Source organism: Egretta garzetta, unplaced genomic scaffold (genome assembly GCF_000687185.1).
Source record: "Egretta garzetta isolate BGI_Z169 unplaced genomic scaffold, ASM68718v1 scaffold193, whole genome shotgun sequence".
NCBI classification, from domain to species: domain Eukaryota; kingdom Metazoa; phylum Chordata; class Aves; order Pelecaniformes; family Ardeidae; genus Egretta; species Egretta garzetta.
The window spans coordinates 1,244,917-1,258,181 of record NW_009259117.1 but is presented as its reverse complement, the minus strand read 5'-3'; the positions used below and the strand labels follow the sequence as shown (position 1 = coordinate 1,258,181).

At 46.4% G+C, this 13,265-nt stretch overlaps 1 protein-coding gene across 1 annotated transcript in view; it reads left to right on the top strand.

The window, feature by feature from the left end:
- The first annotated feature begins 1,872 nt into the window (after positions 1 to 1,872).
- MSX1 (msh homeobox 1) overlaps positions 1,873 to 13,265 on the top strand; it is an 18,551-nt gene continuing 7,158 nt past the window's right edge. Inside the window, exon 1 of the mRNA XM_009635516.1 lies at positions 1,873 to 1,884. Within this exon, the coding sequence (XP_009633811.1) occupies positions 1,873 to 1,884 (12 nt within the window). The remainder of the gene's footprint in view (positions 1,885 to 13,265) is intronic.

The window sequence follows — 13,265 nt, the reverse complement described above, 5'->3', positions numbered from 1 at the left end:
CCAGGCAAATGGGCTGACAGATTATTTGTGTCTGGATTCTTCCCCTCCACGCTGATCCACAGCAGAATAGGTATATCCCATTTACACATGGAAAAGCTCATTGCCTTCGACCTTCAGGGCAATTCGAAGGCAAAATAGGGCGTATTTTCTGAGCCTCAAAACTGTTAAAACTCAAGATACACTTTCAGGGAGATACTTTGGCCAAATCTCGTGACATTTGTTAAGCTGTTTCCTGAGTTTGACCCCACTTCCCCGCCCGGCCACGGCCCTTCTGCTGGCCTGCAAACCTCAAAACTTGCAGGTCCTCAGCTGTCTGCACTCTCAGAATAAGGACAGTAGAGAAAGAGGTTGCTGGTATGGATGTAAGCCAATGGTGACCTAAAATGCTCACTGTTGCTTAACAGAAGTTCATATAATTTCCCCCCAGCAGTGGGAAGCTGGCTTACTGGTCACCTACAGCCTTGGTAGCTCTTAGCGGGGTCAACCTACAGGAGTTTAAAGCTGGAGAGGATGGAGACTGCTCTGCTGATATTGTGTAGCTGCAAGAATAAATGGAAATTCCAAAAGGGGAAGGAATAATTCATCCTTTTTTACTGAAAACCTTCACTTGAAAAGAGTTGTTAAAACTCTCTGCAGAATAATCTTTGGGGCAGGGAAGAAAATTCTAGATCTTGCATACAACTTCTACTATTCCCCTGTCTTCTATCCACACACAAAGCAATACCTAAAGGGGGCCTATAGGAAAGATGGAGAAAATCTTTTCAGCAGGGCCAGCTGTGACAGGACAAGGGGTAATGGTTTTAAACTAAACCAAGGTGGGTTTAGACTGGATATAAGGAAGAAATTCTTTACAATGAGGGTGGTGAAACCCTGGCACAGGTTGCCCAGAGAGGTAGTGGAGGCCCCATCCCTGGAAGCATTCAAGGCTAGGTTGGACGGGGCTCTGAGCAACCTGATCTAGTTAGCGGTGTCCCTGCTCACTGCAGGGGGGTTGGACTAGATGACCTCTAAGGGTCCCTTCCAACCCAAAACATTCTATGATTCTGTGATTCTATGATTTTCTTGTCATCCTATTCGTTGCTAAGAAAAAAGTAGCTGTGTTGTCCTAAATGACAAGCTATGTCCAAATGAGGAATAACTGAGTGAAGCATATGAATTCCAGGACAGGGATCGATCATGTCTTTTCATGAAAAATTGTGGGTTTAGTATTCAAACTAAAGAGAGAGATTAAAAAAATAAAAAAGTGTCAACGCATTTCTGACACTATCAGGATACGTATGAGTTTTTCTGCCATGTTCCTTTCCAAACCTGACTTTTTAAAAGAAAATGTTTGTTTACAAAATGTCTAACGCTTCCTCCAGGTGTGTGTAGCTCAGGCTAGCTAACCAGTAATGCTGCCACTAACTGACGTTTCATTTCTGTATATTTTCTGATTTTGCTAAATCAAAGAATTAAAAGCAAAACACAGTCCCACAGTCCTTGGGGATATCTAGGTGTAAATCCTCCTGCAATGCACTTGCACCAGTGAAGCAATATCTTTTACTGGTCCCCTGCTGGTGTGTGATAGGGATGTGTGTCATAAAAATGATGCTCAAAACCACAATATACAACATGGCTGCACCTTCATTTGGATTATTAAAAGAATGACAATAATCTGTGTAAGAGAAATTCAGTCCTCAGTTTGAGGCGGCATTGCCCCGGTACTTCACCTAGAAAAGTTACAACATTTATGGAAATGCTGTAGCTCGTATTTACATGCATTCTTTAAATCATGACATAGCTGGATCAGAAACCACAAATAATTTTTCCTCTTTGCTTCTGTATTTGCTTGGATTAAGCTTCCCCCACTGCACCGCTGCCCTGCGGACGAACATGGAGAAGCAGGTAACAAACATTTTGGTAGTTCAGCTCTCCCTGGTCCCCACTCGGCAGTTCCCCTTCCCAGCCTCTGCCATCGCCTGGTCCTGCTCCCCAGCCGCATCTCAGCATCCTCACCCCCCCAGACAGGGGAGCCCCTTGGCTCCTGCCAGTGTTTATTGATACCAAATTCAAGTGTTTTGGCAACTGATAAGGCACCTTGTGGCTTTTGTAAATTATAGCGTAGGCAGCTCTGCTTGCAGTTCTGTCTTTCTAAGAGTCCATGAGGTACAGGGTCAGATGGCAAACGGTGGCTTTGAAACGTGTTTTCTGTTTCAGCATCTGAAAACATCCATCCGTCCGATCTCTGGTACAGGGATGATCCTAACAGCGTGTGTTTGGGGGTTCGTTATAGAAATCCAAACCTGTTGTGCTCCTAAATTATTTGAATGGAAAAGATGCACACAGAGATGGAAGTTCTGCTGCAGGAGGAAGGGTCTAGGGTGTTGTGAAAATCATCTATGTTTTGCCTGCAAAAATTCACAAGAGAAGGAGGGATTTTAATTTAAAATCTCTCTTGGCATACAAAAAAAATAAAATCTGCAATTTGTTCAAACAGAAAATTGAGTTTCACTTTTTTAGTTTCTCTTAAGCTAAAAAGAGAGTGACAAGTGTTAAAATAAAAAGCAGTTTTGAATAGAAAAAAAATATTTTGATGTCTTCGGAATTAGAAAGAGAAGAGGTTGACTGAAAAAATTATGCAGATTTGATAACATTTGATTTTGGCTGATCCAAGTGCACATTTTTCAATGAAAATTTGTTTCATACAGCAGCTAGATCTACTCAGAGGACTGTTACCATATGTGCAGTTCTTTCCTGCTCAGTTTCCTTATAAAAAACATTCCCTACAATCTACATTTCCCCTCTTCCTCTTCCCCCACGAAAGCAAACGTACAGCACATCCCTATTCACCTCCTCATTTTTTCTTTCCGAAATTCTGCTCAGCCCATGCCAGTCCTGCCACAAACTCTTTGCCTCTGCATCCTCCCTTCATTCCCTCAAACCCTGCACCCCAGTTTTCCCCGAACCCTTCATCCCTTCTTCTAGCCCCCTGCTCCCCTGTTCCAACAGGACATTTGGGAGAGCAGAACAACAGCAAACAGCAAGGCAGGCTTGGAAAACTTGAAATGACTTACACATACATGTTGGTCCAAGAGGACCAAGGTTTCATTTGGTTTAAAACAGGACAATTCTGCTGACATGATAAAATTAGCACTGATTTAGAAGTTTTCCTATCACAATTTCAAGCTGGCTCAGTTGTGGACTGCACGTGTGTGTGAGAGAGAGAGAAAAAACCTGGAGCGATGAAGGCTGTTGGTCTGTCTCTCTGAAATGCAGGGAAGTTGGGCATTGCCAACGTGGAACACTGGTTTTATCTGAAGAAGCCACCAATCACTTTGCTGCACAAAATTCCTACCTCCCAAAAAATGATTGTATTTCCTGGGGAGGGATGCAATATCAAACCAGAACAGAAAGTTCCAGGCCTGATATACAGCTTTAGTCCACCCTTAAAGTAAGTCTTGGTGCATCCTGACTTATGGTGTTGTGACTGAGACCTCTGTGAAAGCAGCTGCTGGGCATAGTTACAGCCATCCGCTCTTTTTGTTGAACCTCAGTATCTCACATGAATTGCAATGGCCTGTATAGCTGGGTTTGCTGTATCCAAAGGAGAGAAGAGCTGACTTGCTCCGAACTTGGCAGCCAGAATGAGTCACACTAGAGACCTAAAACCACTTAGCTAGAGATGATCCAACGATGTGTGAAGTAATGCCTTCAACTCATGTGTTCCACAAGCACCCATTTTGACTCCTGTTTTCCTCTTTTGATTTGCTAAAAATCCCTAAGTCCCTTTACTTCTTTCCTAGGATTATGCTATGAAACATTCAGCATTTTGCAAGATTGCACCCATACTTGAAAACTTTCTTCCCATTACTTCCCCGCCGCTCCCTGCCAAATTTACACAGATCAAAGCTAATGAAAGAGTAGCAGTGGTAGTTCCACTGCTTGGTTAGGCACTCTGATCTGCTAAAATCTAGATGTGGAGCAAAGGAATCTAAAAAAAAAAAAAACCTATCCCAAAGAGTGGTTCTCTGGCAGCTCTTTTGTGTGGGGATCATATACTTGACACCATGCCTTATGTGGAATGCACATCAAATCACCTGGAGACTCCACATCAATGGTAGTTATGTGCATGCATGTACCACAAAGAGAATAGACCCTTAAACCAGTTGGGTGCATGAGACAGGGAAAAAAAAAAAAGTCTAAAGAGTGTAAATCTAGAGGGGTACATCCACTTTTTCTTTTGATTTACCTCTCTGCTCTGCCTTATGCCTTTTTTTGTTTTGCCGTTTAATGTTTTAATGGGTGGATTTACAAAAAGGACTTTCCCAGTGCAGTCAGTGCTTTATTTTATAAGGTTCTGTCCTTAATCTAACACATCTGTGTTATCTGATCCAAGACTGCCCATAAGACAGAGGGCCAGATTCTTAGCTCCCATGCGCTCGTCTCGTAGACTTCAAGGGGGTTGCACTAACTGCAGCAAGTCGATGGCTTGCTCTTGTTTGTTGTTGAACTCTTAAGTGTTACCATATTTTTCCTCTAACTGTTACTGAAGCCCATACCCAGTACCACTCAGACAAAATTATTTCCTCTGGCCTGAGCTGATTTTCGCTCCAGGCTGGCATTTACTAATTTCAGGGAGGTTTTACTATCACAGTGAACAGGACCAAAACAAGCCCCTTGTAGGAGTCAATGGACTTCAGTATTTAGAAAAAGGATTTTTGTACTTCAGAACTGAGTCCTGGGTTAAGGTCCCTTTGCCCCTTTCAATCTAGGAGTGGCAGGGATGTTATAATAGAAAGTGAGATAAAGTAAAACAGAACAGACAAACAAACAAAAAACTAGGAAACTGCCTGTTTGTATTCCAGGATGAAGTGGGTAAACTCTGGGTTTACCTTCCACTAAACACTCAAGAGTGAAAAGCAATGCCTTTCCCTGATCCTGGCTATTCCTTCAGTGATGTGAATAAGCCCAATGGGCCTGCCCATGAAACTGAGTAAAACCTCAGTGAAGCCAAGTGTGCGCTCTCAAGCTCCATGCCTCTCCTGCTGCACTCCCATCAGCTGCTTCTAGACCATTGCTGGGGTTTTGCCCACCCTGCTGCTGGGCAGTCCATCTTAAACAGAGATATCTGACCACATCAAGGACCAAAATTTAACAGGACCTCCCCTGTGATGTTGGAAACCAGGCTTTGCTACTGCCAAGTACGGCCATCCTCTCCCCTCCGGGAGTTCCCACCATTTCCTCCTGATCCTCGCTCCCCAGATTTCTTTCTGAGATGCAAAGAAATAAGGACGACAAGCAAGGGCAGCCAATTCCATATTTCATGCACCAAATCCCAGCTTTGTTTCCCTCTGGCACACGTGCCCTGACCCCAGGTGACAGCAGCCCATGCATTTGCAGCACACCCCGATGGCTTTGTGCCTGGCTGGGGCCAAGCACCCAGCGAGGGAGGCCATGGAGACAGAGCGAGGACACGGTCCTCCGCTGTGGGACATACACCTCCAAACAAGCTGCTGGTCTCAAATGTTGGGAGAAGAAAAGCAAAAGGAAGATATGAGGCCCGCAGTACATATATGTTTCCACAGAAGTGGATAATATGTGTTGCGTGGGTTTTAATCAGAATCTCTGGTATTACAACCTATCTAATGGCTCCTGTCCACCCAGCCGGCAGGTACCCTAAGCATACAAACTTCACAGATGTGTTAAAAGAAGGAGGAAAAGTGATGGATAACCCAGTGCAGGGTGTGAAATCAAGCGTAATAGTTGTGGATGTTAGCTCAGAGATCTACAAAGAAAAAGTCCTTTCATGTATCTTTGAGCTGTGGTGAATCCCATGATCTTTTTTAGGCATGCATGAGGAGCAGAAGTGACTCCATATCCAAACATGGCCTACAGTTGTTTCATGGGGCTCCCCTTCAAGGCTAGTGTCCAGGGCAGAGGGAAGGCCCATCTGCAGACAACTGGCATCCCTCTCCACCTCTCAGGCCCTACGGAGGACTGCAGGAAGCCCTGTAAGCCTAGCTCCTTGAGTAAATCATGATACCACCTAAATAATTCACAAGTGCAGTCGGCACGGATGCTCCTAGGAGGTTGTCCTTGTTTGGGGCAATAGGATGACTGCTCGTTGATAGACCTGAAGTTTACCGATGTTGAGACATGGGGAGCATAAGCACGGGGTAGTAACAGGCTCAAATAGCATCACTGTACACCATCCAAGTTGATGTAATAACAAACCCAGGTCTTATGCCTGTACTTTAAGAAAGATACACTGACATTGGAGTGAGTGTCAACATGACCTACACAGATGGGTCTAGAGGCTGAGGACACAGGCAGGCAGCTGGAGAAACAGCTCCAGATGGTGACATGTACAAAAAGGAAGCAAGAGAGAGGGTTTCATCTCCTTATAGGAGGCAAGATCGTGCACCACTTAATTTAGCAGGAATAGTCACAGGGAACAACAGCCAGAAGCTGAAGACGGAGAGTTACACTGGAACCAAAACACGCTTCTTGCTGCACGGATAATTAACTACTAAAATAGTCTCTGAATTTCAGTGATGACTTAGTATTTCCAGCTTAAGAACGCCTACCTTTTTGGAAGCTATCTTTTATCCAAATACACACTTTTTTGAACTCAACACTATTGTAAGTGGATGAAATGCAATGGCCTGTAATGGATATAGGAAGACATATGAAGCAATTTGATGTTCCCATCACTCCTTAGACATTATAAATGAACCCAGAAATTTCTCAGGGTGGTGACAGATGTGGAGACTGCAACTCCCAGAGCAAAATCCTCCGTTTCAAGCAATGCAACCAGAACGCTGTGATCAAGCCTGACCATTGCATGGATTCACTGCCTTCTGCAAGATTGCATCACCTCCAGGCTGGGCTCTCATATGCAAATTAAGAGCAGCTCTTGGGCCCTGGTGCTTTTCCAACGCAACCCTCCTTTAAGTGAAGACGGGCTCTGGGTTGGAATAAGTGCTTGGCTCCATATGGAGAGAGTGGCAAGTGCTCCCCATCATTTGGTTCCCACCAACCCAGGCAGGAACTTGGGGCACTCTGTGTTTAAGGATTGCACCCTGCAGAAGGGGGCTTGTCAAGTTTTGTTTTGTATTTTACTTAGAAATCAGGTTAAGTCCTTTCACCAGCTCCCGTAAAGATACCTGAAAAACGTCATTGCAAGCTAATCTTTAAATAACACGCTGCTCTTACAGTGCTGAGCCAGGGAATGCATCCCAGCTGGTTCCTACATCCTCGTGCCTGGAGAAGCCTCTGGCTGATTCCGCTGTTAGTATCTCTGCCGCACTCTGACACGTGCACAGGTTCCTCCCTCCCGCTGCAAGCGATTTGTTTTTCTGAACCACGCAAACTGACAGCGCTGCTAAATAAAAGACCAAGCGCCTCACATGTTCCTATATTGATTCCTTTCAGGCCAAGTTTAACTTAAAGAATCCCATAGAAGCAGCATGGAAGACATAGTCAGCGCTTTACATCAGCCTTCCAAAGCATGACACAAATGTAAATACAACTAGCTCAGAGGAAAAGGAGGAAATCTCCTGCATCAAACAAAATTACTGACCATAGTTTTAATTCAGGAAAAAGTAGGGTTTGCTGCATCTTTACACCTGAGGGTAAAAAAAGGGTTTAAAAGAGTAAAAAGAAGGAAATTAGTCGAAGATATGCTCTTTCGAAAGCAGCGGCTGTTTATTGTACTTAATTTGTTTTTTTTGTCTTACCGGTTCTGCATATACTTCAGCAGAAAATGAATTTTGTCAAATGACTAAAGGTAAGATTATTGCAGATCCTTAGAAAGGGAAAGCATAAGAACACTTAAAATCCCCAAGGTCTGTTTTATATGCTCCACTCTAAGTGTGCCGTGGATTTCAATGAGACCTACTCCCATGAAATTATCAGAAAGTTGAAAAAGTCCTTTACAGGCACCCAGGGACCAATCTGAAACCTGAGAGGGGAAGGGAAGGGAAGGGAAGGGAAGGGAGGAGCTACAGAGGGTTTGGGTCACTGCATTTTGGGCAAAGAATTGGAATAGCCTGTTGTTTTGATAGATCACTGATTTCTACAGCTGATCCAGCTTCTGTATCTCACCTCAAGCTGGAAAATGTTTTTGCTCTTGCTCCTTGCATTCCACACAATCGTTTTAGCAAATATGAATGCAATGCCCCCTAAAGCTGCCGTCCTTCATCAGGTATTCCCTTGGGAAGCAATATGGGAAGGAGAAGCCAAGCCTGTTGCCTTGTGGGTGCAGGCTGGCCCAGGCAAGGATGGTGGGGAGAGGTGGTACCTTTCGCCCTGTCTGGGAGAAGCGGGGTGTGTGGCTTCAGACAGCTCCTGTGCGCTGGGATGCAGACAGCTCTCTGTCACAGGAGGGTCATGAAGGACAGCAAGGGGAGCTGTGCGGTGAGACCCCAAACCAGCCCTCCTCTCCCTGGAAATGTCTGGCCTTGCAGCAGTGGAAGGCGTAACAGGACAGCTTTTGCCTGGAAGCTCCAGTGTGTTGTAGACATGGGCTGGATGATGAGCATTTGGGGACTGGCTGCTTTAATGACTTCCCTGTCTAGCGGGTACTACCTTGGAGGTGGCCAGGACTTACAGGGCTGAGCAGAGTCGGGGAAGCAAATGGAGGGAGGCTGGGACAAGAAGGGGGGTGAAGCAGAGCCAGGTCAGGAAAGGGGATGCAGCAGACATGGGGGGTGCTGCAGGGCATGGGAAGAGGGTTGCCATGGGGGGGATGCAGCAGCACTGGGTAAGGGAAAGCTTTGAGGCTGAGCAGGGAAGGGTGAGTGCATGAGCCTGGTCCAGGAAAGGGATTTCTGTAGGGCTGTGCAGGTACCATCGGCAGCTGGGTCGGTCCGGGTGGGCAGCATTGGAGGATGCTGCTGCACAGCTGCAGGGCTCAGCCCCCCCTCGCCCCTTCCCTGCCTTGCCCGGCTGGGAGCGGGCTGGGGGCGGCCGCTGTCACCTGGCTCGGGGCTTTCAAGGCGTAAACACTTTTTGAACTCCTTCAAGTAAGATTACAGAAAAGTCTCACGGTGCCTGTTTAAACAAATGTGTCTGAACAGGAAAATCAAACAGACAGGGAGAGACTTCAGTTTCTCCGCTTATACGATGTTTGAAATGATAAGCGAGGATATATTTTCACATAATTGGGCTGTGTCAAGGTACCGGCCGTTTGATCAGATAGGGGCTCTCTATGTAGTCTCACATCAGAGGGCTAGTAAACTACAAATTAAGGCAGGCTTTAGATTTTGTCTGTGAAGTAGCCAAATAAATTGAATTTTATCCCTAAAGGTCATAACAGGGAGCCGGAGGGGAATACACAAAAAGGGCAGAATAATGTACCAGGGTAACTGAGTCGGAAAAAGAGAACAAAATCATTGGAAAGGGTTCAACGACTCATGAAAATCCGTAAGTATTGGAAAGATGCTGATTAATATCTCTGGATCGACAGAGAGCTTTCCGAGCCCACATTTTCATCACTCCAAAAGAGGTCTGCGGGAAGGCAGGGCTAGAGGGGCAGGGGAAATGCCAGAGGCTTTTAGTTTGCTTTTGTTCTGCTTGTTAGTGATTTTTCATTTTATTTGGTATTTTTCTACTTGCAGCAATACCTTGGGGACACCCTGGGACACCTCACACAGGCTGGTGGGGTAGGGGCCAGAGAGCTCTGCTCAATCCCCTCCATCCTACCCCATTTGCTCTGGCATCTCAGGCCTGAGGACAGGCTGTCCCTCCTTCCTCCTGCTCCCCTGGCCCCTCACCTCCCCCCCAGCCTGTCCCCAGCTGCCCCCAAAGCGAGGGGAAGCTCCCCTGCCCACCCACCAGCCCCAGGGGAGGACTCCCAAGGCCCTGAGGGTTGCAAATGCCCTTTCTTCTACACGGCCACTGCCTAAGCCAATCCCTCATGCAAACCCAAGTCTGGTCCCCCCAGCCTTGTGCTCCAGACAGATTCCCAGGCTCCAGACAAAAAGGCCAGGGGGGCTCCAGGGGACCCAGCTGGCTCCCAGCCAGCCCTGCTGAAAGGGGATCACAACAAGCCAGATTTACTCCTCAGAACGAAGTTTCCGGTGACTTTCCAAGATGCTCATCGTACTCCTTTCTCATTTTTTTTTCTTTTCCTTCTTCCCTCTCTCCCCTTTATTTTTCAAAATCTCAACTGAACAGAGGTGTTCCTTGTCACTGCCAGGGAACTTACTGCTCCCCTCCCTTGTCAGCTCTGTGTACAATCCTGTGGCGTTTCTTTTTCTGTCCCTGGTTTTATACATCACCAGTATTTAGCTACTTGTGTCGGCGAGTGAGGAGGACCTGAATTTACCTGTCAGGCTGCTGCACATGATTTTTCCCTGTAAACAGCTACTGCTGGGTCAAGCAAATGGAGATCTGCCCCCACGTCCCAGCACCAGCAGCCACAGCGTGGCAGTCGGGATGGGAAGGGTGCGTGTGTGTGCATCTGCAAATATAACCTACAGCCAGGGCTTACAGCTATGCTAGGAACTAGTGAGGGGTGGACTCTGACGGGAGACATCAGCATAAAAGGTGAAACAATTTGCAGAAGGCCACCAGCAAACGTAAGAGGTAACACCGTGTCCTGAACACACCCCTGCTCTGCCTGCTGTCACTGAGCCTCCTCTTCGTGTCTCTGTGTTATTGATGTGGCACCATAGCTCATTGTCCCTCCCGCGATTTTATAGAAAAAGGAAAAAGTAAGAGCACTTTGTTGGCGTCCCTTAGGTTGTCTCAGAAGTAAAACTCAAATCCACCCAAATGCAGCCCAAGTCTAACGGGACCATTAACAGCAGGGGACAAACTGACCCTGGTGCCACCCCAAATCAGTGGAGTTCGCCCCGGGTGGCAGGATCTGACCCCCCCACAGCATGGTCCGCACTGACGACGTGGGAGGGGGTGGGCAGCAGCCTGCACGCCTGGTCTGGGCACCCCACAGCCACCCGCAGCCCTTTCTGGGCCAGCCTGGGCCCAGAGCAAGGGATGCGCGGCTGCGGGGAGGGTGTCACACCTCCAAGCCATGGATCGCAGGGAGAAGTCTGATGCTGTTAGAAAGGCTGGAAGAAGTTCTGCCTTGAGTGACAGAAAAAAATCCAGCTGTTGAAAAGCGAAGTGACCCAACACCAACAGAGAGCCCACACTTGCTACATAAATAATGTCAAAACCACATATGCAGGGAATAACGTGAAGGCAGTGCAAGGCAGACCAATGTCTAGAAATGTTATCTCTTCTGTTCCAAAAGCTAATCAGCCCAGCAGCGGGCAAGCCAGGAACATTTTAGATTATGTCTATGCTTGCAGTTGATGGAAAGTCTGAGAGGAACATAAGCTTTCTAAAAGACAAATTCAGTTCCCCTACAAAATATTTGGGATTTTTTTCCCTTCTCCTCTGGCAGTGAAATTGTTTGGTTACATTGATTTATTAGAATGACGTAACTCCCAGTATCATATCTAGCCATCGGCTGCCACTCAGCAAAAGGATGTGGTGAGATCACATCACCAAAATAATAAGGCGCTGGAGTTCCTACGCAGGAGGTTACATATCATCAGGACAGCTTCAAATACTTGCGGATGGCTTTGATAGTTGCAGGAGTGTGATGTTGTTTTGTTTTTCCACAGACAGAATCTGAAAGATACCGGGCACCAGTTACTCTGCTGTTCAGCTGTAGTTTCCTTTGCACAGGGAAATTAAAATCCTTCTATACATATGCGCATGAATATGTGTTTTCCTAACTGGCAGGTTTTTGCTTAAGACAAGCACTTTTGAACCATCTTAGCCAAGGAAGAATAGAAATGTTTGCCCCAATCCTGCTCCTCACAAGTTTAGGGGGATATTTTTGGGCCTCGGGTTCTGCAGAGGCACATGAAAGGTGGGGGGAGGCAGTCTTGCCTTGGGAAGCTGGGTGACACCAGCAGCAAAGTCCAAAAAGGGGTGCTGGAAAGAGGAGACCTGCCGAGTTCAGCTCCGGTGCCTGCAGGTTGAGCCCCTCTCTGCTGCGGGGCCGCGGCTCCCGGCCCTCCTCCAGCTGTGCAGCGGGAGGCAGCAGCTGGAGGAGAAACCCGTCCGCACGGATGCAGCCCTGCCGCACGCAGGCGTTCGCTCGCCCTTCATTTTTCCTTCTATGAACTTTCAATTTGTTTTTCCTCAAGACCTGATTATTATCTGGCTGAGACGTATTTCCTTCAGAAAAGCGGGTTTGTTTTGTGTTTGGTCCTTACACTCCCTCCCCCGACATTCACATAGACCTCTCTATTGGGAACAGACTTCAATCAGGACTTTTGCAGTTTACAAGGTTTTTGCAAAACGCGGTGACATGCGTTTCTCTTCTGCTCTGCTCTGTATGTTTTCTTACCATCCTTTCCATCACATATTTTCCAGCAATTTAGAGAGATGTAAGGAATAGCTTTTACACAATAGGCAAAGAAGCGGGGGGATTATTCCAATGGTCTTGCAAGTTTGGAGTATTTCATCTTCTTCAAAAGGCGAGGAAAAAAAAAAACCTGTGTCCTTGTGAGCAAATGATTAGAAGAAGACTGGGAATACAATAATTACCCCAAATGGAAACCCAGACCGCAGTCAAACAATACAGCTTTTGTAAACCGGCTCCGCCTGTAAAAAATCTAGGAAATCTCATAACTAGAGCTGGCGAAATCCTTTTCTTATGCAACGATATGTAAAAGGCTCTTGAGAAATGAGGAGTAAACATGGAAACACTGTAAAATAGCATGATAATGAACTTGCTCTGAGCATCAGAGATCGCCTTGGCGGTACCAGCATGGATTCCTTCAACCACAAAGTATTTTCTCATGTTAAAGAATTTGGGACAAATTACGTTTCGTGACATTTTGCCAATAAACAAGCACGTGAAGACAAATAAACCGGGACTCGCCATAATCTACCTTGATCGTTGTGGAATTCAAGGGGACCAAAGGAATGGGGAGCGAGACAGAGCGCGGCTTTGATTGAATGTCCTTTATGAGGGAGCGGAGAGAAGATCATTTATATCCTTCATATTTTATAGTTTTGCCTCTAGGAAAGAAAAGACCAGCGGAGCCCCGGCTATCATTTACTCATAATGATCGCATTCAATCTACTGATTCACAGTGAATCATATAATAAGGTTTCCATTTTGCGCATGGGGAGAAGAAGGAGGGGTGGTTAAACTTTGTTTAGTTCGCATTCATGCCCCCGGCCTCCTGTTTCCCTCCAACTGTCCAAATGACTCACCCATGGGGCCATGTTTTTTTCGGGCTTTTTTTCTTGATTGC